The 22,265-nt window shown below is 39.7% G+C and overlaps 2 protein-coding genes across 9 annotated transcripts in view; one reads left to right on the top strand and one right to left on the bottom strand.

Annotated features, from left to right (window-relative positions):
• Nucleotides 1–911: 911 nt before the first annotated feature.
• Nucleotides 912–5,958, top strand: skp1 (S-phase kinase-associated protein 1). Its single transcript, XM_087807641.1, has 6 exons — nucleotides 912–1,018; nucleotides 1,546–1,645; nucleotides 1,731–1,804; nucleotides 2,514–2,657; nucleotides 5,304–5,444; nucleotides 5,509–5,958. Exons 2-6 carry the CDS (start codon nucleotides 1,549–1,551, stop codon nucleotides 5,542–5,544), a joined length of 492 nt encoding a protein of 163 aa, XP_087663767.1. The 5' UTR covers nucleotides 912–1,018; nucleotides 1,546–1,548; the 3' UTR covers nucleotides 5,545–5,958.
• Nucleotides 5,959–7,293: 1,335 nt separating this feature from the next.
• Nucleotides 7,294–22,265, bottom strand: part of tcf7 (transcription factor 7) — a 44,471-nt gene continuing 29,499 nt past the window's right edge. The window contains exons 5-13 of one of the 8 annotated variants that reach the window (XM_087806890.1): nucleotides 17,094–17,181; nucleotides 14,621–14,710; nucleotides 13,131–13,250; nucleotides 12,894–13,056; nucleotides 12,706–12,813; nucleotides 11,585–11,623; nucleotides 9,955–10,003; nucleotides 8,838–8,910; nucleotides 7,294–8,281 (exon numbers count right to left, since the gene is read on the bottom strand). In XM_087806890.1, coding sequence (XP_087663016.1) covers nucleotides 8,002–8,281; nucleotides 8,838–8,910; nucleotides 9,955–10,003; nucleotides 11,585–11,623; nucleotides 12,706–12,813; nucleotides 12,894–13,056; nucleotides 13,131–13,250; nucleotides 14,621–14,710; nucleotides 17,094–17,181 — 1,010 coding nt within the window. In that variant the 3' untranslated portion in view covers nucleotides 7,294–8,001. Of the gene's footprint in view, nucleotides 8,306–8,837; nucleotides 8,911–9,954; nucleotides 10,004–11,584; nucleotides 11,624–12,705; nucleotides 12,814–12,893; nucleotides 13,057–13,130; nucleotides 13,251–14,620; nucleotides 14,711–17,093; nucleotides 17,182–22,265 lie in introns of all 8 variants that reach the window. The other 7 variants (XM_087806894.1, XM_087806891.1, XM_087806892.1 and 4 more) reach the window with 7 other exon arrangements.

Raw genomic sequence — 22,265 nt, 5'->3', positions numbered from 1 at the left:
ATAAACCTCATGTGGCACAGAAACAACTTCACAAGAGGACTTACTAATGCAATGTATAGAAAATGCTGTTGTAGAAAAAATATCAAAGAATGATAGAGGCAAACTGAAAGAACCTGCACTAAATTCCATAAATAAAAACTGATTATGTTTTAATGAATTAAAGGGACCATTACCAGGATCGACGCCTGCTACGCATTCTTGTCCACAGACTATATAATAAAAAATATATATACATGTAATGTTTACTTAAGACTCCCTGTACCCCATTTTTAAAACGTTTGTAGTTTGTTACCATGTACTTTTGTTTATGTCGTTGATAAATTTATTATTGATTTATTATTGTGTTTATTTTGTTTCATTTGTATTATTTATTATTATAAAGAGGATTTATTTAATTGTTATCGCTTTTATTGGTTTAAAAAATAATAATAATTATATATATAAATACATATATATAAATATTTGTTCTTCTATAATTGTATTATTGTTTTAATACTGTATGTCTTAATATAATGTGTATGTGGCTGTGTTTAATCTTTAACTTCACTCTGCCTTGTTGACATCAACTTGTAAAGAAAAGTTTTTAAAGAGACGGATTTTCTTCCTATTAACCATAAAGTGTACGCAACAGAAATTACTTTCATTGTTTAGAAAACAAATTGAAATTGATTTAATATAATGTTACGATATTATCATTATTTTATTTTTTTTGGCAGGAGAATAAATACTGAATAAAAAGCAAGATTAACACAATAAACGATAGCTTTCATCTATATTACACACAGCACATCAATGACAGGTTTTGTGTACATCAAAGCGGTGATTCTAGTAAATGAACTATATTAAAGCGAGTTTAAATCACAAGTATATTGGAGACGGAAAGAGGCGATAAGACGCAGCGAGAGGTGCGAGCGACTCACACTCCTCCCTCCAGCGGCTGACAAAGCGACTCTTCGGGCGGCAGATTCACAGACTGACCTGCTTCACCTCCTGCACACGAATAAAACACATACAAGCGGTTTGTATTTCAACAGAACTCTCTTCGTTTTGAGTGTATTTGGTTGTCAGCGTTGAAATTCAGGTGAAATGTTGTACCTGTTTATCTGCTGCTCACGACGGGCCTAGCTAGTAGCTAGCTGTATGCTAATGCTAGCACACTGCTACACCAACAGGCGCTAACATTTTTAGTTTAAAAAAAGGACTTCATACTTTAATTCGTGTTTACACAACTTTATACAATATTCAGCTTAATTCCGAAGATACATACTATTATGTTTATGGCTATACCTTGCGTTTAATCGATAGCATCAACAGCTAGCTTAAACGTAGCTAGCTGCTAACACAACGATGGTTTCTCTAGAGATGATTAAGCATTTTATCAACTATTCCTACAGTATCTCGTGTTTGTTTTTTTTAACTAATCGCTAAGCATGTTAGTATTATTCAATGTTTAAAAGTTATTGGTTATCGTTTAGTCACAGCTGTTAAAGTGGCGCGTTATTTATATGTGTATTAATGTTGACGCGAGTGTTTGTGTGTCAGCAGGCGATGCCCACGATTAAACTCCAGAGCTCCGATGGAGAGATCTTCGAGGTGGACGTGGAGATAGCAAAGCAGTCTGTGACCATCAAAACCATGTTGGAAGGCAAGCTTACCCCGAACTGGATCATCGTTGCAGAGTTGAGAGTTTGACATATTAAAAGTAAAACAAAAATACTATCCTTAAACAGATTTGGGCATGGACGATGAAGGAGATGACGACCCGGTTCCTCTCCCTAATGTCAATGCAGCCATTCTTAAGAAGGTAATTCATTCAAAAATAATTTGTAAATCATAACAATATGACAGAATTTTCTATGTCTATCCACATAGTAAGTAAGTTTGAGTTGTAAAGTGTGTTCAAAGGGCAACAAAATGATACACAGTTAAAAATGCATGGTCAAGACAACACAGTGATAAACTTGGCGGCCCAAATATAATTAAGATAAAGCCTGCACTAATGGAGGTCTGATGTAATTGGTAATATATTAGTAATGTAAACGGTCTTAAGATGTTTCTAGAAGGAGTCAGTAGACTCCATCAAACACAGAGAGAGAGGAAGATCGATCCAAAGCTTAGGAGCAACATCTGAAGAATTTCTCTCCTCTGGTCCTGAAGCCTGTTCAGGAACCATCAGTAGATTCTGATCCTCAGAGCCCGAGCTGGGGTGTAAGGCTGGATCAGATCACTGATGTAAGGAGGAGCCTCCTGACTATGGATGGCTTTGAAAGTTAAAATAAGAATTGTAAAATTGATCCTGAAGAAAACTTTCAGCCAATGAGTTTTAAGGATTGGAGAAGGGAGAGTCCTCCTAGTAGAACAAGTTTGTTAACTAGTTTTCCACCTTCTCTGTGACATTTTTACAAAGTTATTTGACATATTTTGTGCGAAAACCTCAAAGCATTGTTATTCAGAGCAAGGGCTATTGTTATTGCTGCAAGAGCGACTTGTGTGTAACATGTCCTTTCTCTCAGGTGATCCAGTGGTGCACTCACCACAAGGACGACCCTCCTCCGCTTGAGGACGACGAGAACAAGGAGAAGAGAACGGACGACATTCCTGTGTGGGACCAGGAGTTCCTTAAAGTGGACCAAGGCACTCTGTTTGAGCTCATTCTGGTAGATGACTTTTCTCACCTTCTCTGTGCTCGTCGTTTAGAAAAATAACTTTAAGAAATGGCTGAATGTTTTTCAAAAAACGCTGTGAGAATGTTAGCAAAGGGATAAGAAACATTTGACTAGATTTTTGTGTTTTTCACCTCGATTTAGGGAGAAGTCATCATTCACTTGGATGAGTGAAGAACTGAAAAAACTTGACTTTATCAAACTTAGCATACTATCGACGTGTAACCAACAAAAACTTTGAAATGCAAAAAACTACACATTAATTATTGATCAGAGTACCTGCCAGCGAAGGTAGCTTTTACACTATTAATTCTTAAAGGTTGTCAAAATGTGTAACTCCCTCTTTGGAAGAGGTATTTACGGTGTCTGCTTTTATGGTGTTTATTCTGCTGTTGTCTTTTGTGTTTGGCAAACACACACCTGGGGTCAAACATTTTAAGCACTTAATCTAAAGGTTTTTAAAAATTGGGAGGAGACCCTTGCATACAGATTACACACAGGACACTTCTCAAGCTTGAATGGAATCTTCTTACTGTGATGCAGTTGTTCCAACTAGTTAGTGTCTGATGAAGCTTCATGACGCAGTGTCATTACTTTCAGAGTCCACTAGATGGTGGTCTCTGCACTTTTTTTTTTTTTTCTTTTTTTTTTTCTTGGTTTTGAACAACTGTTCTAATGAAACATCACATAATTTTTAAACTGAACTTTAAGCTTCATCAGACTATACCTTCCTAGGAAACGCATAGCAACAGCCTGTAGTGGGGGACAAGCACATATTCGTAAAACCGCAGTTACAACCGTAACTAGGGTGTTTTACGTGCAAAAATAAAAACAACCCATAAGTCTCAAGTTTATTTGTGTAATATAAGATTATCATTAACTTTAGTCAAGTGCTGTGAATTTGTTCTCACTTGGTGACGGTGAGATGCTCGGAAAAGTAAGATGTGTCGCATGTTTTTACGTCTTTCTCTCTACTCACTATATTTTCAATAAAACTTTTTCACATGTTTATATAACCCAGGAATAACACTTTCAGTCAGATGTGTACGTTGTCGCATCATGCCTTGTGTAGTTTGAGCACTGAACATTTGGTTGGAAGCTTAGTTTCTACTAACAGAGTACTGGTGTAATTTTTAACTTGTTATTCTGATGGTGCACGAAGAATTAACTGGTAAAGTCAGTGATACTGTCGGTTGTTTTGTTTTGTCCCAGACGGCTTGTTTTTGGAATCTTATGTTGCCGCAGTTTGATACATTGTCCAGTGAGTTCAGACTGAACTTTTGCTCATTAGTTCACCAATGTTTTGTGTGAGCTGATGCAGAAAGTTGTTTGGATGTCGGTACTTTTAAACCTCCAGAATCTCAAAGTCAGTCGTGTTCTGCCGTTTGTTTAAACCGATCCAAAGTACACACCGTTCAATATGGTGTTTGCCTGACGATTGATTGGTTGGAACAAAACCCTCATTTAGACGGACATTTTCTAGACACACTTTATCTTTATTGTTTAGAATAGTGAAATGGTCGAACCCATACAAGAATAAGTCGCCAGAAAAAGTTAAAACCAACACTATAAATGACAAATGTATCAAAATAATTGAAAGATCTAATCAATCGTATGAGTAAATACAAAACATCATGTATAAGCCATGTGAAAATATCGGTGGCGTGTGATTGGCCGACAGTCTAAGGATCATAATTTGAAACGTCTGATCAATGTTTCATCACGGGAGCTAAAAGGCTGGCTTGAGGTCCGCGACTGTCGTTGCCCAGCAACTGCAGGAAAGGGGTCTGAAAACTGAGAGCAGTGATCGTTCAGCATGTGAGCATCAGGCCAATAGTCGCTGCCACACATGTGGACTCTGAGCTGTTGAAAGAAGAGACTGTTTACAGCGTGGCTGGAGGTTGTTGTGGAAGAGTGATGGTGTTCATTTCTGTCCAGAATAGACGGACTAGAGTGATCTAAGTGGTCATAATGTTGGAGATTTTAGGCCTTTTTTTTTTTTTTAAGGTGAAGGGCATGATACTGCGAACATTTACAACAAGTTTCTGCTGTAAAATGATGTTGCAAAATATTTGCAATTGTTACAGACTACAATTTTTTTCTTTCTCTTCTCCTGATGGTCGCGCACCTGTTTGCCTACAGATCTGCAGATTAATGCGCTGTGTTCACATTTTTGTTTGCATTGAGCATTTTATTAGCATGATTGTGTATCCGTTTCAGTGCCCGTGTTCTAGCGCCCTCTTCAGAACTAGAGGTACTCAAGTCTGGCTGACAAATACCTTCTTAAAGATGCTACAGTTCATGTGAGCTTATCCAATAGCAGCTTCCTGAGCAACATCACGTTTGGTCTACACGGCGTCAGAAGCTAGTGGCTGATCGTCGTGATGGGTTGATGAGGGCTCTTGAAACGGCTGTCTTCATTATTAAAGGCCACTAGATGGCGCTCTCTGCTTTATATTTGGCTCTGATGTTACTAATTCAATGAAATATAAAAACAATCTTCAAACGGGGTTCCATCAATGCCTCATCAACCCATCACTAGCAACACAAACACTCAAGTTTGTATCTGTTAAGGCATTCCCCCTCCTTACCTGTAGGTGGCGCAGTGACGCATGAGTAAAATGATGCGTTTCGTTCCAGGCCGCCAACTATCTGGACATCAAAGGACTGTTAGACGTCACCTGCAAGACGGTGGCCAACATGATCAAAGGCAAGACCCCCGAGGACATCCGGAAGACGTTCAACATCAAGAACGACTTCACAGAGGAGGAGGAAGCCCAGGTACGCACCCGCGCTCCCGCCCTCACCCACAGGTGTCATCTGAACGTTGTGTTGTCTCCCACAGGTACGCAAAGAGAACCAGTGGTGCGAAGAGAAGTAGTGGTTGGTCAACACTCGCCTCACTGAAGCGACGGCTGCACTGGTGTTGTTCATACTTGTTAATATTTAGTATATTTAGCCTCGACTCCTCCCTCCTGCTAGCATGACCCTTTTAACTGTGTGGTTTTATTATTTAAATAAACTCGGTTTCCACACACACTGTGTCCTGGATGAGTGTCCCGCTTTCACGGCACTTTGTACTTCTTCTTCTTCACTTCCTTTCTTTTCTGTTTAGCTTGGATCCACGTTTTCAAAACGCTTTGGCAGGCGGGGGAATATTTCTGCTTCATTTTCTTCTTTTTTTTTAACTCTGTTGTGCGAGTTGCTTCCTCATGTTTTACTGATAAGGAAGTGTTGAACACAAACTGTTGACTTTTCAGAAGAATTGAAGGAGTAAATAAAGTGTATAAAAGTATTTTTGTTTTAGTTTCTTGACTCATTTGAACACTTAACATTATGACCAGTGATGTTTGTTTAGTGACTTCTGTTTCCAGTCTGCAGATGCATAATAACTTCTGATGACCTTTGAACTTTATAAATGAATATCAGTCTAGTATGTAAGTAAGTAATATTTATTTATATAGCGCTTTTCCAGACCAGGGTCACAAAGTGCTTAAACAAAGCAATACTCAAAAAAGTATATACACTTAAAGAACAAGATAATACTGAGAACAACACAGGAGTTCCTATGTGCAGAAGATGTTTGAATGTAGGTCTGATGTGCCATAAATCAAGGTCAATAGTGAAATATTTATGCTGAGTCTACATTAGTCCCGTTTGCTTTTAAACATTGCAGAAGAAGTAATTTATTCTGAAATCTTTCTTCTGCAACCACAATAGACACATGCTAGTGATGGTCTGATGTAGGGCTCTACGATATTGGTCTCTTGAATTGCGATTATGGATATTAATGCAATATTTCTTTCTTTCACCTAAAAATGCAGGAGCGTGTACTGTAGGGGAGCTCCGGGGGTTTAGAGAAGGTAAACTGTGCGATATTTCGCTTTCCTTTATTTACGCATTTCGGTGCCGACATGATTGGAGAAGAATATCACTTTTACAGTTTCGCGGGACTTGCATCGGCTTCCCGAAGAGATGGATGACTGGATCACTCGCGTTTAAGTCGTGCTCATAAGTTAATCTTACTTCCGTGTATATACTGAGCAGCGCTAAGTCGGCGTGCCAATGAGACGCGTCGCCATAGCAACCAAGCCTAGCAAGCTGCGCCGCACAGCTCACATACGGACGAGACGTAGACGTACAAATTGACAACTTTACAGAACGTGACACTGATTTGTCAAAGTGCGCATTTAAGACATGCTTGATTTTTACAATAGAAAAATATAAATTATCGCACATGTATATCGCAATATTGATATATTTTTTAGATATATCGTGCAGCCCTAGTCTGATGAAGCTTCATGAAGCAGTGTCATTATTTTCATAGTCCACTAGATGGCGGTCTCTGCACTATTTTAAAACAACTGTTCTAATGAAACATCACGTTTTGAAACTGATGGCGCCACCTACTGACCTCTAAACAACATGACACTGCTTCATGAAGCTTCATCACTAGCTAATGCTCAGCTGCAATCTATGGTTTTTTGTAGGTTTATCTCTTGAACATAAAAGCTCATTTTATTTAAAATAATTCAATTCATTCCCTCACTCTCCGCTCTAACCGTTGACATTAATAAAAGGTGGCATCAGTGAACTCGTGTCACCTTCTCTTCATCAGACCTTTACGCCCTTGACAGGATATTTGAACAATTTATTACAAACAAAACAAAATACAACAGTTGAGATGTAAAAAACAAAAATGGAACCAGAACAAGCCATGTCTATCACAATAGTACCCTCTGCTGGCGAGTTGCTGTACAAAATATTTGGCGCATCAAAACAACTTAAAAAAAAAAAAGATGGAACATGCAGAGAAACATGTGAACAACATAAAGCCACAGATGTAGAAACTCGTATTGCTTTCTGAATATCTGAGTCATTTTTCTTGATTTTCTTTTTTTTTTACACAAACATAAAAGTCGAACAGAGGATCCTGACATTTATATAAAAAAAACTTTACAACACATTTGGTCTCAGTTCAGTTTACAGAGCTGCAAAAATGTTCAGTCAAACACTGGGAAAATAATAATAATAATAACAATAAAAATCCCTCGTCTTCTCCACCAGCGACGGAAGTGTGTGAAAAGAGCGGAAAACGGTTGATACAGCAGGAGACGCAAAAGTGCCAGAATGTTGCTTAAACTTTAAAAAAACGGGTTCAGATTGTCGCGTAGTTCACAGTTCGAAATGACTTTTTTAAAAAACAATTGAAATCCTGGTTAAATACTCCTTTAGGAACCTTTTAAAAAAAACACCTTATAAGTCTATGAAGAAGAATGTTTGGTTAAAAAATGTTTTCGGTCCAAGCAACAGAGGGGGGGAGGTTGGGGGTGAGGGGTCACTGAGTCTCCATCAGAACTTTAAGCGACAGTCCGGCAGCTTTGGCGGCCGATAGCGCCGCCGTGGAGTTGTGCGTCTGCTTCCCCGTCAGTTGGCGGTGTGTGTGAGAGAGTGGAGGCGAGTGTTTGGAGGGCGAGACGGGCCGCTGGTGATGCGGGTGTGGTCGTGAGGGGGGCGCAGGAGGGGGAGACGGGGGAGAGTCTATAGCACTTAGATCTGAAGAAGCTGGACTGAGGCAGCCTCCTCCTTGAAGGTAGCGAATGCACTTCTTTTTCCTCCTAAGGACAGTCAGAGAGAGTTATCTGTGAATAAAGTGTGGATGATAAACGTCAGAAGGAGAGATGACACGAACGACAACACAAACAACAACAACATGGACACGATGAGACACGTTTTCAGGACTATGATCAAGAAACACAGGTGGGATCCGTCGTAAGTCGAGGACCAATCGTGAGTCATTTTAGTAGTTCTAGAGCAGCGTGGTGTTCCTCAGGGTTCAATGCTAGACCCAGTGGAATTCTGGCTGATCGTTCAAACAACACATTTGAAGTGAGAGAGAGAGAGAGATGGAAGTAGAAGAAGATGAGCAGTGCAGGAGAGGAGATGGCCAGGTTGGTGTGTGTTAGATGGACTGGCTTCCTGTCCAGGGTGTCCCCCACCTCTCGCCCCTATCTAGCCCCGATTGAGAGAGAATAATTTGCGTGTTTTTAACTAGTTCAGTCGGTGACAGAGCGACAGGACTCTTGGAAGATCGGAAGGTAACTTGATGGTTTTGATTGACAGACGGTCATAATGGAGCGGCAGGTCGGATGGTGGTGGACGTGGGGTACACACCTGCAGGGACCACACCAGTCCGTCTGTTGGTTGAGGCCGAAGCGAGCTCGGCATTTCTTAGGAGAGCCCGGGTCTGAGCCGCATGCAGGGAAAGCAGGAAAGGAGGACAGGAAGAGAAGAAGAAGAAGGAAGTTTGAGAAGCTTCTTTCATAAGATACAGAGTTAAGAGCGACAGTTAAGAAGGCGAGAGTCGATGCTCACGACGAGTCGCGACTCCATTGACTCATGACGTCGATCATATTTGTTACACACTTTTATATACGTCCACCAGAGGGCGCTCTGACTCAGCGTGAGCGTTTGAATGATTCAAAAATGTTGAGATAAATGAAAACTATTTTACGGTGTGAGTGACAGGAAGGACTCAAAAGTGATCGACAGGAAGTGGCTACAACTCCAATGCTTGTAGTTTCTCAAAGGTTAGGGTTAAGTTAGTCAGTAGTTAGCTTCTGTTAAAGTCAATCCTAAAAAAGATTCTTCAATGACAACATTAGTATGTTTTTATTTTACTTAAAACAATGTTTAATGTATTATTTTTAATGTATAATAAAAACTAAACATGTTATTCTTGCTGCAGAAGCTGGTAGTATTAAGCTAGTATGTAGCGTCATGCTAGTGCGTAGCTTTACTAGAAGCTAACAAACAACAAAATTATACAAATGATTTATGTTGGTATTTTATTTCTAGCTCCTACAGCTCTGCACTGGATCTGTGGTAGATGCCAGTACTAGTTGGTTTACAAAGAACATTTTAATTGAAAAAGTAAAATGATTATATTAAGAAATACTTTCTATAGAATCAGGAAGTAGTTGAAGCTAGCATGTACAGTAGCTTCATGCTAACGTATAACTTAAATTGAAGCTAATAAACAACAAACTTAAAACAATACTTTCAGGATTTAACTAGCTTTTATAACTCTACACTAAATAAAAGATATATCGGATAATATTCACATTTTCTTCTGTTAAGGATTAATTTATTAAATTGAGCTTTCTATTATTATTATTATTATTATTATTATTATCATATATATATATGTAATGATATTAATGTTTGTTATTATGATGCTTTTTTTATCCATTCATGCTCAGATATTATTAATATTATTATTAATAATCACCTGTGTTGGAGTCCTGCTGCTTCTCTCGTTTTCTTCTCTTCTTCTTGCCCTGCGCAAAAGAAAGAAAGAAAAAAGAAAGTCTTATTGGAAACGTTCCGGGAACAATGGTTTGAGCTAAAAATCAGTAGCTGATCCCAAATGTCTTTGATTGGTCGGTGGACCTGCTGACCCCACGGTCAGACCTCCTCACAAGAAGCAGGATGATTTGCAACATTTGAAAGCAGCAAACGCTCAACCAAAGCAAGGACAGCAGATTTGTTCGGGGGGGTCTGTAGACATGCACGGGTCCTCGGGGCGAGTGAGGCGGAGGATGCGGCGCAACAGAGAGAAACACCTACGAACCAGGAGCTCAACTGCACTTCAAGGTCCAACTGATTGGAACAGAAACTGATTCATTCGCAGCCAGAACATGTGGATCGTCCTGCTCCTAGATTTACTGTGTTTATTCTTCATGGTAATACTCAAAATACTAATAATATAAAACCACGTGAGAGCAATGAACGTGTAAATATCAACACTAACAAGGAATATTAGTTCAAGTCGTTCTATTGGCTTTAATCAGCATTTATTTTTAAATATACACATTTTCTTCAGTTGAGAATTTATTTAATGAACCGACTTCATAGCTTACATTAAAAAATCTAGAAACGTCATATTATGTTGTTAATTAAAAATAAATAGAAATGTAAAAAATAAAGAAATAAATAGAAATGTAAAAAAATAAAGAAATAAATAGCCTAAGGTATCATTAAGAAAAAGACATTTCTTTCTAATAATTTAACTTACAAATACGTTTATTTTTTGGTTTGCAACTTTAAGCCGCATTAAAAAATAAAGATATTTAGTTTAAACGTTAATTTTTATTTGCATATTTATATTTTATCGTCCAGATTTTTTAAAAGCTACATTGGTGCCAAATTCAACCTGCTAAGTAATTTTATGCCTTTAAGAGTTACATTTTTTTATTTAACTAACTTAACATTTAAATCGTAAAAAAATTAAATCTTGAAAACTGTAAAAAAAAAAAAAACAGGTGTTTTTTCTTGACAAGTGAAACTCGGGGCCTGAGGTGTCAAGAATTTTAAGTGCAAATGAAATCTGACAGTTGTTAGAAGTGAAACATTACATCACGACTTGATACCGTGTAAAGCTTTGCTGTTTTCTGCAGAGACTCCTCAAGATGCGAAAGGAAGGAAGTTTTTCTTGTGATTTATTTGTTGGTTTCACCAAATGAAAGTGTCGCCCAGCACACAAAGTGATCTTTTCTATCTCCAGACGTCGCTCTAGACACCGACACGTGAACCGACGCAGCTCTTTACATTAAACTAAACTGTAACTCGTCCCCTGACGTCGTTCAATCCGCTAACAAATCTGGTGGAAGATGATGCGCAGTCAGCCATGCAGCCCGGCTCTGTTAGTCAGCAAGTCGGGCGGATTTATACCTCTGTGTGACGCGCGGTCGTCGCCACGGAAACGTGCTTCCGTCACCGAGCGACCAGCTGCGGCGGCGTCTGTGCAGCTCGGGTCAGTCAGAAACTCTTGCATGCAAACTTGATACCCACAATCCCTTTCATGCAGCTCGGCTGTTCCCACCACAGAGGCATAAATCCACCGTAAGATGAGTCCCTACCCAATCAGCTTTACTCTTTTCCCCGCTAAGGCCCGCCTCCTGAAAGAGTTTAACAGCAGACCGACAAGTCAGAGGCACAGAGCAGCCCACATACATCAGACCACTGGCTCGGACCAGGACCCTAGTCACCCCCCCGACACTCTCTTACGAGGTTTACTTCCTAGTCCCAAGAGTTCTCGGAGACAGAATCACAGACGACAAACATGGTTGCGTAGCTGTTGTTATTCAGTCGTACACGTTTATCTGTAGCTGTCTTGTCTGGCAAGTGAAAACGGGTCGATAAAGGCTTAAAAACATTTAATTCAAATGGAAATAGAAATAAAAACTTATGAGAAAAAACACCAGGAATATGAAAAACACTTACTTGTGTTGGGTTGTTAATTTATAAATGTAGATTAAGTAGTGTAAAATGTTTTTTTATATGTTTTTTTACTAATCTTTTTTTTATTTATTTAATATTTTAAATGACTCTCTTAACATTCCTGCTGATTTTACCCATTTATTTCATTCTTTAGCTTTAGTTGTAATAAATGTAATAAATAATAGATATACATTCTTTGCATTTGAGTTTTTTCAGCTTTTTTATTCACTTAACAACGAAAAGATTTTTCGCATTATTTTAATATACTTTGACTTTTAATTAAATGTTATATTTTAAATACATTTCGATCGATTTCTGCAAGTTTTTGGGACATTTTCTTCTTTATCCAGTTTCGACAGTTAGAACGTGAGATCAATTAGCCGTTAGCATATGTTAGCAAGGTTATAAGTTAAAAAAAACCTAAGAAAATTTTTACTATCTACTATCTCTACTATACTATAAACTATAGTCTTCTTTAACATACATTTTGAAGTCGATAACGCAACAACATATCTTCAGTTACAAACAACGTGTCCAATTATATGGTCATTATTTAAACAGGAAAGTTAGCTTGATTGCTAAGCTACATAAATGCTGGTATAAAATTGTATATTTATATATTTAAATACAAATTTCTTGTATCTAAATCAGTTAAAAATACTATTTAAATCAGCAGTTCTTGACTATGACCGTGTTCACGGTGGTGTGGGTCAAGGTTGTGTAGTTGTTGTGTCACAGGTGTGCAGAGGAACATGCTTACGTAGTTGTCTCGGGCGGACCAGGTCGGGTAGAGCTGCATGTGGAGCTGTCTCTCCTTCCGGGCCAGCTCGTAGTACTTGGCCTGCTCCTCCCGGGTCAGCGCATGCCACTGGACAAACACACACGTTTGTTGGATCATCTCCTCTGGTCAACTCACCACATCAGTGTGTGTGTGTGTGTGTGTCTCACCCTCCGGCCCAGGATCTGGTTGATGGCGGCGCTCTCCTTTAACGTGCACTCGGCGATGACCTTTGCCCTCATCTCCTTCATGTAGAGCATGAAGGCGTTGAGCGGCTTCTTGATGACCGGCTTCTTGGGCTCCTTCTCCCTCTTCACCTCCACGTGCTGCTTCCTGAGGGCGACGCGACAAACGGCGTCATCCACCGCGTCCCGGGAACTTTCATCCTTGCACGTGAAGACACTCACCCGTACATGCCTCTGTCGTACTGGTCGTGCTCGTGCTTGCCTGTAGGGGGCACTATGGCTGGGTGGGGGATCCCCGTGGGGTGCATGCCGGACGGACCCAGCATCATGGAGTGAGAGAACCTGCGAAGACAAAAAGCGGACATTGTTTTGGTTCTAAACTGGCAGGAGGCGCCAAAGCGAGAAGCGACTGGACTGGAAGCTTCAAAGCTGCGTTTACAAAACAAAACACTTTTTAACATGTGCGCAGTGGTTTTCCATTTATACCACTAGAGGGCGACATAGCTTCACAAATTATTCATTCACATCTGCATTGATAAGAGAAACACCGATGACAGAAACTATAATTTTAAACATCTTTGCAGGTGTTGATCAAACCATTTAATGTGTTAACATCTTAATTTACAGCCACACAGCAGCGAAAAGCCTCAATTCAGAGCAGATCGAAGATCAATTATTTTATGATCTTTCAATATTACACATTTATTCTCAAGAAAATTAACAAAAAAAGGCATTTTATTCTCCTAAAAAGTAAATCAATGTGATTTTTGTCGTGTGCAGTGGTCAGTACCAGTCAGAAGGCAGAAGGCAATGTCACTTTATTTATTTATAGGTTGATATTTATCATAAATACAAATTTCTTAAGTTCTTTATTTAGGACCTAATTGACGGCAGTTACAGTATAAAATTTAGCCCCTGAGGCAATGTAACTGTTCAGCTCTGTTCTAAACTATTACACATTTATTTAAACATATAGTATCTTTCCCTGATCTATGTTTGCTCTGTGAACAAAATAGCTAGTTTCTCTAAAATAAATGTATTTGTAGATTAAATATTGTTTGTTGTTTCAGAATAAAAAAACCTCATAATCGAGGGAAGTAGTCTCAGTTTTGCCTGAATTGCTAAAAAGTTCTTAATGTAAGCTAATGCTAGTTAGCAACACAGCTAATGTTATGCCAATTGTCCTGTGATGCAATTGTCCTTTTCTTTAAAAAAAATTGAGCATAGAACTAAAATCTGTTAGCAATGGACAATTAAAGCTATCAGGAACATAATTGTACTTACTGTATTGATGAGAGCTGGAGGACTAATATAATGTAAGTATGTCTTTATTTTGTTGATCTATGATCCTATGGTGCGTTTTTTAACACTGGCAATAAAGTTTATTAAATAAAATGGCTACAGAATCTAACATGACTTGTATAGATCTTAATCTTAAGTTACAGTGCGTCTTACTCAGAGCAAGGCAATAGTATGTCACAGGATTTATGGCCTACTACGCTTCAGGGAATTCTAACCCAACGACACAAACAAGAGTTGCCACTAGAGGGCGGTAGACGAAAAAAGCCGAGTTGCGCTAACTTTAAACGTGACAGACAAGAGTTGCACACAGCAGCGAGGCTCGACACACAAGTCCCTCTGGACTCTGAAGCAGACACACGGGACAATCTTGAAACCGAAGCTTCAGGACTCCGTCCAGCCGGTGGTGGTACCTGGAGTAGGAGGAGGCGCTGGAAAGGTTGCCGGCGTAGGACGGCCTGAACGCGCAGGAGGGCAGGGCGGGGTAGACGGACTGACTCTGCCTGCCACAGCAAGGCGGAGAGGAACAATAGCAACAACTTCACTGGTGTTAGCGGCTCACAATCGCTTTCATCGACAGCCACTCGTCAATACTACAAAGACCATCACTGCCCCCCTGTGGACAATCTGGATTAGCGCAGGAGCACAAATCCATGGGAGGTGGAGGGTGGGGATGAAGCCGGATCCTTTGATATGTTGAAAAACCAAACAGCAACCCCCCCGAGAGCACACCCCTCCCCCCACTAAACTTCCACATTCTGCTGCTTCAATGAATACACACACACACACACACACACCTACACACACACATCTCCTTATCTCCTCCACTCTGTCCATCCTCCCAATATCTCCAGCGAAGGCCTGAAGCTGGGAGGAGACCGCGGGATGAAACCGGTTCCTGCCCCCCCCCCCCTTGAGCTGCTCAGGTGGATTCAGAAGACAAGTCCTGCTGGCTTCTCTTGGGAGACGCCTGGAACAAAAGAGCTGAGCCAGAGGGCTACTCTAGGTCTAATCCACCTTCAGATCAACTTTCCGAAGCTATCATTCTCCGATCAATTTTAAACTTTTGCCGTCATTGTGGCCATTAAGGTATCAATAAAGTTATAGCGAATACAATCTGATCAATTTGAGATGTGTATGACTGACAATGTTTGGTCTTTTAACTACTTTTTTCTGTATACAAGTGAATTAATAAACACAAGTAAACACTTATACAGTTCCTTAATAAATTATTTATAAAAGTAAATTAAAACATCTAAAATAATTACAGTCAAATTAGCAGTTTTAACCACTTATAAAATGCTTTTATCTTTTTGCATATTTAGGACATAGTAAGTTATGCTCAGTTGGTGGCGCTCTCGGGTCAAAGATGAAGAGGTTTCATTGAAAAAGTTCCTTGAAGCTGAGACTGCCATCTAGTGGACGATGCTGAGATCGTTTGACGCTCAATGTTGTCTTCAAGTGGTTCACCGAGGCATTATTTCTCAAATCCTGGATTAGATTTCAGGGACACTTTGTGGGAATCCAGACCTCAACATGGATGAAGAAACAAAACCTCGTCCACTGGACCTCGGATCAGAGTCAAATCTGCTCATTACATCCCCGTGTCTCGGGTCCTGAGGGCCGGCTCCGTCTAAATGTCACACGTTTGATGCTCGTCCCTCATCGGATGATCTTCCAGTCCAGACGTTTTTATCAAGAACACTTGACTCAAGTATTATAAGAGATAATCTCCTCTAACCCAGATTATCTGCTTGTTGGGGCCTCTTGTAATGTGATGGATTAGTTAAATGTCACTTCTGTTTTCCTCGGCTCGTCCTCCGAGTTCACAAGAGGAGAATTAGTTTGGTTTTCACCGATTTTCAATTGTTGTTAACAATGTTCCAGACATGAATCCTCTGTATGCACTCTGGTTTCCTCCCGCACTTTAAAGATTTCTGCATGTGTCGGTGGTGGTTTGTGATGCTGAACTTTCCAGGGTGTCCTCTACACCGTTAACAATTGTCAGCTGCTTATTTATTTTTTATTACTTATTTTGTACAAATTTAAAAAGGGTTGAACAACTAACTTAAATAGAGTTGGAAGGTATTTTACGCAACATTTCTTTATTTAGAAAACACCTTAGTGGAGTATATTTTAAAAATATGTTTCCCCATTCATTTCTTTTAAAAAAACAACTTATAAGGGTAGTTTTATTGGAGTTTTATTAATCATAACCAATACTTTCTTTGTGTCAATACTGTCAAATTGTCATTTTTAAATTTGTATATAGTTTTCAATCACTCCTTAAGTGCATTTAAAATGTAGATTAAATGTTTTTTAGCATAGTATACATGATCAAATCCGCTATATATAGATATTAAAGAAATGACAATATAACACATTTAAAATATTTCAGAGTTTTAAACTAAAGGAAAACTAAAATAACATACAATTATTTTTCTTTCCACATTAAATGTATTATTATAAGGTATGTTTAAAGTAAAGAAAGCAAAATAGCTCCAACAGATGAAGCGATTCTTTAATAAGATTGTAAAGATTATAATTCTTGTTTTATTTGAATATTTAAAAAAAAGTTATTTTTGTTCTTGGTAGATAGACAAACTTGACTCATCAGAGTGAGTCATCTGCTGTGTTTAGAAAGTGTAGAAGTGGCAGTTGGGTACATTCTTTTGCTTTTCGGTCCGGCGGTCAAAGGTTAAAGAGTGACCTATAAACCCTGAGGATCAAAGGCTGGCGGGCAACCGGACCCGAGGTGAACCCCTGTGACGTGCAGGTGAGACAGTGATGGACGGCTGATGTGACACAGCTGCCGCGTAACACTTTCATTCAGAAGAACAAACACCAAAAACTCTTTCGACTCAATGTGTACCGAGTGTGACTCACCAGCTCATGGAGGGTGTGATCTGGCCCACGCCCCCTGGAGGAAGGGAGTAGTACCCTGAGAGGTCCTGGGACTGATGCCTGTGAACGCCTGCAGGACACACACGGGAACACAATGTGAGTCACACGAGAAGACGGTGCAGGATCTGGTCTTCACGTCAGTATTAGGACTAATTAGCGTCATTAGCGGTCCGGGAACCTGGTATTAGGCTGGACGACTAGCTGCCATTAACCAGCCCATCCTGGGTGTTTTTTTCGGGAGGCCGCGTCATAAAACATCCGACGAGACAATAACAAAAGCGGAGAATCAAACCCACATTGATTTGAAATGGGCAGAGATGGGCAGACATGACGTCTGGTTGTCGTCACACGGTAACTATCCAGACTCTCTCGGCCTTTTGTTCCCTTCAAAGGAAGTCATTTGTCAGCAGCCAGCACCTAGCACTTACTGGGCCCGGCTGCTAACCTGTGTTTGCAGCGCAGGAATGCACTGGATGACTGTAATTTGGCCGCAGCTCCGGGCCTGTTCGGGACCCCGAGCCACAATAAATCTGGACGACAGGAATGCGACTGAGTCAGTTGACCTGTCTCACCACACCGGAGTCAGCCTTGCCCTTTTTTTTCTCACTTCCTCCTCGACTCCTCTTTTCTCGCCCTCTAACAACATCGCGGTTGACACTTTACAGTTGATGAACTTCTTTTTCTTTTCCGTTCTGTTGCTTCAAGGCTGTCAATCTTCACCATGAAGACAAGTCATGCAATTTAACCCCTTTATTAGTACAATTAAATACTGTTTATTTTGAATTTAAGGCTGTAAAACTTTAAAAAAAAGAAGTTCTATGACTGTTTTCCACGATAGATTTTTAAATAACTGCAGATATTCAGTGTTTGAATATGAAATAACAGTTTCAATAGAAAGAAGAAAAAAACTGTAGCTATTTAAAACTACAAACTTTTACGTCTTGACCTATAAAAGCATGTTTTTCTGCCAGTTGATAATTATCAGGTGTTTTAATTTATGTGGTAGGACTTCAAACATTTGCTGAACTCGAACTGAAACTAATATTGCGTAATATTTAGAGTGACAACAAGTACCAACTAGCGGTCTGAATAAAATTTAAATCACTTTTCAGTTTCTAGCTGAATCAATTGTGTCACACTCCCTCTCAGTGAACTCATCGTGACGACTGCTTGTGTTTATTTGACGTTACTGGAAAACTCCAGTTAGCCAGCATAACTATTTACTCATGTCAATGTTTCGTCATCTTTCCTTTTGACATTTGATGCAAGGAAATACATATTTATATAATTTATTTTGTATAGATTATAACTGTCTGAAAGGTATGTTAGTTTTAGAAATGAGTGGACATTCTAAAAAAAAATCTTAGATAGTCATGTGACTCTTGACACATCAGGATTATTGTTTTGGTCATTTTTACACACACAAAAAAAGCCTGTAAACATCTGAAAATGGGTAAAACACAAACTATAAGAGAAGCTAACCTGGAGCTCCTGCTGACTCAGCGTTATTGTGAGATGCATTTTCCACGAACTTAACGTTTTTTTTTTTTTACCAATCATGACATTTTTACATTTGATTTCTTTAGCTGACGATCGATCAGTGAAGGTGATGAAGATTTCTTGTGAATTATTGATAAGAACAGTAAGTCATCAAGTTTTTATATCCAATTCAAATCTGTTTTAATATCATTTTAACAGGTTTCAGCTTCATAGTAAGAACTTGAGTTGATTTAGAATGATTTAAAAGACAGATGAGGTCGTCCTGCAACACAATATCGTTGGCGTCTGCCGGGAAAATTGGCGTCGGTAATGGGGCTCTTGTCTTTGGAATGTCCCTTTTAAAGCGACCGACTAATAACAACGAGTGCAACCATCTCTCCACGTCAGCCACTCCAGGCAGCACTTCAAAGGCCCGGCTGAGTCAAAGCGGCAGGCCTGAGATCAGTATCGGAACGCGTGCGAACCGAGAAGTCGCGAATAGAAATTTGTACGTGTTGTGGTGTTTACAACCACCGAGAGTGAAAGTGTTGAGTCGTCTGAAGAAAAGTGGGGGACTGCTGAGGAGGGGGGGGTGGGGTTGAGTTACAGTAAAGAGTGACGACAGATTTGACTCAACCCATTGTTCTTAATGTACAAATGTACACGCATGTAAATTCTAAGTCCGATTTCACTCTTGTTTTTGTAAAGTCTGTACATGTTTGGGAAACGGAAACGCAACTGTGAAGAAATGGAATCATATCATGAATGTTGGTTCATAAAACAATAATATTGATAGTTTGGTAAAAGATAACAAAGTCAGAATTACAGTGTTCATTTAGCTGTGGTCGCGGGGGCAGCACGGTCAGTAAAGAAGCCCCTCATGTACCAAGGACTGCCTTGGAAGCCTTAACCATCCTGACAAGAGCTGCTGTAACTGGTCCGTCCTGATGAGGAGGAACACGGTTCTACTTCCACTTAGTGATGGTTTGATGAAGCTTCATGAAACAGTGTCATGTCATATAGAGGTCAGCAGGTGGCGCCATCCTTTTTGATGTTTCATTAGAACCGTTGTTCAAAACAAAGCAAACTAGTGCAGAGACCGCCATCTAGTGGACTCTGAAAATAATGACACTGCTTCATGAAGCTTCATCAGATCATCACTACTTCGAGTCATGGAGTCTCATCTTCTTAACATTTACATTAAACATGATTTGTCAACTGCAATTTTCTCCCGAACATCACTAAAAATGTACGGTGTTTTAAGGTCCCGGAAAACACCGGGAGGGTTTCAAATTTTAAATAAAAAAAGGTTTTGCTGCTTTGAGGAAAAAAAATGCTTTGTAAGAGCCTTTTTGCCGTAACCATGGAAACGAAAGTCATTTTAAATCTCTTATTTTATGTGTTGCAGCATCAGCGATGTGAAGCAGGGATTAGCAGCGAAAGATTATGCACCTTCCGGTTTAAATTTAGATTCGGAACGAGGGAACAATGACACTTGAATGCAGGCATGGTCTTGCTTGATCTTGAAATAGTGAAGCCAGTAAAGTGTGAGTCAATACATCAGAGGTCTATGTTGAATTCTGTGCCTGGTGTGTGGTGCCATCAGGCCTAAAGAAAGCCTCGATAAGCAAAGTGAGCCTGTATAGGATCGTTAAAAAACAGTGCCAAGTAAAACAAAATGTTGAAAGTATGGATATTATAAAAATGGAAATAGGACATATGATGGTAAAAATGCTATTGAATTGCATCTTATTTAATGTAATATTCACTTTTATTTAGTCCCAAAATAGTATTTAATGGATTTGAAGATAAAAAACAACAATATAACAAGTTTTATTTATGTTATTATAAAAAGAAGCACCAAATATTTCTGCCTGATTGGTTTTATAATAATACTTAGGGCCACATGAAAACAGGAAGGTGCCCGCATGTGGCCCCCGGGCCTGCTTTGGATGTAGAAGTAAAAAAAATGGTGTTCTTTTAGTAAAACCACGTCCACTGTGTTGGCATCTCCACACTGCGGAGGCCGTGCCGTTACATGTCGGGGATGTAGAATAGCCAGGAAGTGACATCATGGATGAGGCAACAGTCGGCCAGAGAAGGTGCTGAGAGACGAGGCGAGTGAGGTGAGGCGGTGTCTGTCTGGATGCTTTGACCGAGTCTGTGTGAGAGTTTAAGACAGCAGCCAGGTGTGTGTGTGTGTGTGTAGAAACAGGTGGTGAAGTCTGTCATTAAGAGCTGAGTCACTTCATCAGACATGGACCCGCACACATGAACAAGGAGTGCGTTTGTAGTCGCGGGGATTTCCAGACTGAGCGACACGACTCGCCCCGAGGCCTCGAATATCAAATCACAGCCTTTTGTCGCTTTAAACTTCTTCATTCCGCGCTTGATTTTCAAAACACACTTATCAACATCTTTGCTCGTCTCACCTTTCGGTGACTTTGTCTAGATGTTTACCGTGGATTCGTCCGCGTTTCAGTCAATATTCCGTCGCTCAACTTCTCGTCGGGATTACGCGGAAAAAAATGTCCCGAAACAAACAGTGCGTGTTTGTACATTCAGCGCCGGCTAAACAGAACCGTGTGTGCGGCGCTGATAGTTTTGTGCGATTGTCAACCTAATTGTTTCCATCTTGCGCGCGAGTGTGTGTGGCTGGCCGTCCCTTCAGAGGAGCCGACCACTTCAGAGCGGTTGTGGCCCCCGCCACAGGGGGACGGAGCCGACGCTGCCACTTCATACGCTGCAGTGCGTGCAAGGGTGGGCTGGTGGGGTTAACAAACCATGTGTGCGCACACCAAGAAGAAAAAACCCCGACTTCATGGTGATGCTCGACGAAGTTCATCGACGGTCAACATCAGTCCATCATCTATACTCACGGTGACTCATTTTTGGATTTTTTCCTTTCAATAAATCTGATTTTTTTTTTTTTTGAGGCTCTGCAGACACAAATGTTATGTTTTGGAACTTCATTCGAGGGAGAAATTGCCACATGATCATCTTGAGAGTCGGTCGGAGCACGAAGATGCCTCCAATCAAATCAGGGAAACAACTTTCATGATTAAAGCGCCGCAGGGTCCAGAACGTTAGAGGTGGGTAGTTACATTTGGTGGAGGGAGGAAAGAATAATGCCTCTAATATGATGGGAAAACTGAAAAATACATCAAAGAAACATTGAAAATAAATAGATAAAGAATTGAAATTAAAAATAAATAAATATATATATATATATAACAAAAATATGTTGAAGTGAAATTATAAAAATAAGGAAAAATGTTCAGAACATCATTTGATTGATTATGAATACAACATTTAAAGTAAAAAATACAAATTATATCTACAAGATGAATAACATTTATTTGAAGTTGTTTTTGGTGAATCAATTTATCTCATTATTAAAATGATGCCCCTTTATATACGCGTTTAAAAAAAAAAGAATTACGGTTCAGGACCAGAGGAGAGAAATCTTTTCAGGCTGTTGCTCCTAAGCTTTGGAACGATCTTCCTCTCTTTGCGCTTGATGGAGTCTACTGACTCCTTTAAGAAACATCTTAAGACGTTTTTATTTGTTCAGGCTTTTCCTTGATTTTCTGGAACTCCTGTTGTGTTATCAGTTTTATCTTGACCTTTAAAGTATATACTTTATTGAATATTGTTTTGATTGTTTAAGCGCTT

This window comes from Callionymus lyra, chromosome 14, assembly GCF_982586985.1.
Source record: "Callionymus lyra chromosome 14, fCalLyr1.hap1.1, whole genome shotgun sequence".
NCBI lineage: Eukaryota > Metazoa > Chordata > Actinopteri > Syngnathiformes > Callionymidae > Callionymus > Callionymus lyra.
The sequence above is the reverse complement of the archived record's forward strand: the minus strand, read 5'-3'. Positions and strand labels throughout refer to the sequence as shown.

What these genes read in the sequence shown, in the direction of transcription:
- skp1 (XM_087807641.1), top strand. Translation starts at nt 1,549, where the DNA reads ATGCCCACGATTAAACTCCAGAGCTCCGATGGAGAGATCTTCGAGGTG. An exon ending in CATCAAAACCATGTTGGAAG is followed by an intron (nt 1,646 to 1,730) that starts GCAAGCTTACCC and finishes ATCCTTAAACAG; the next exon opens with ATTTGGGCATGGACGATGAA. An exon ending in CTCTGTTTGAGCTCATTCTG is followed by an intron (nt 2,658 to 5,303) that starts GTAGATGACTTT and finishes GTTTCGTTCCAG; the next exon opens with GCCGCCAACTATCTGGACAT.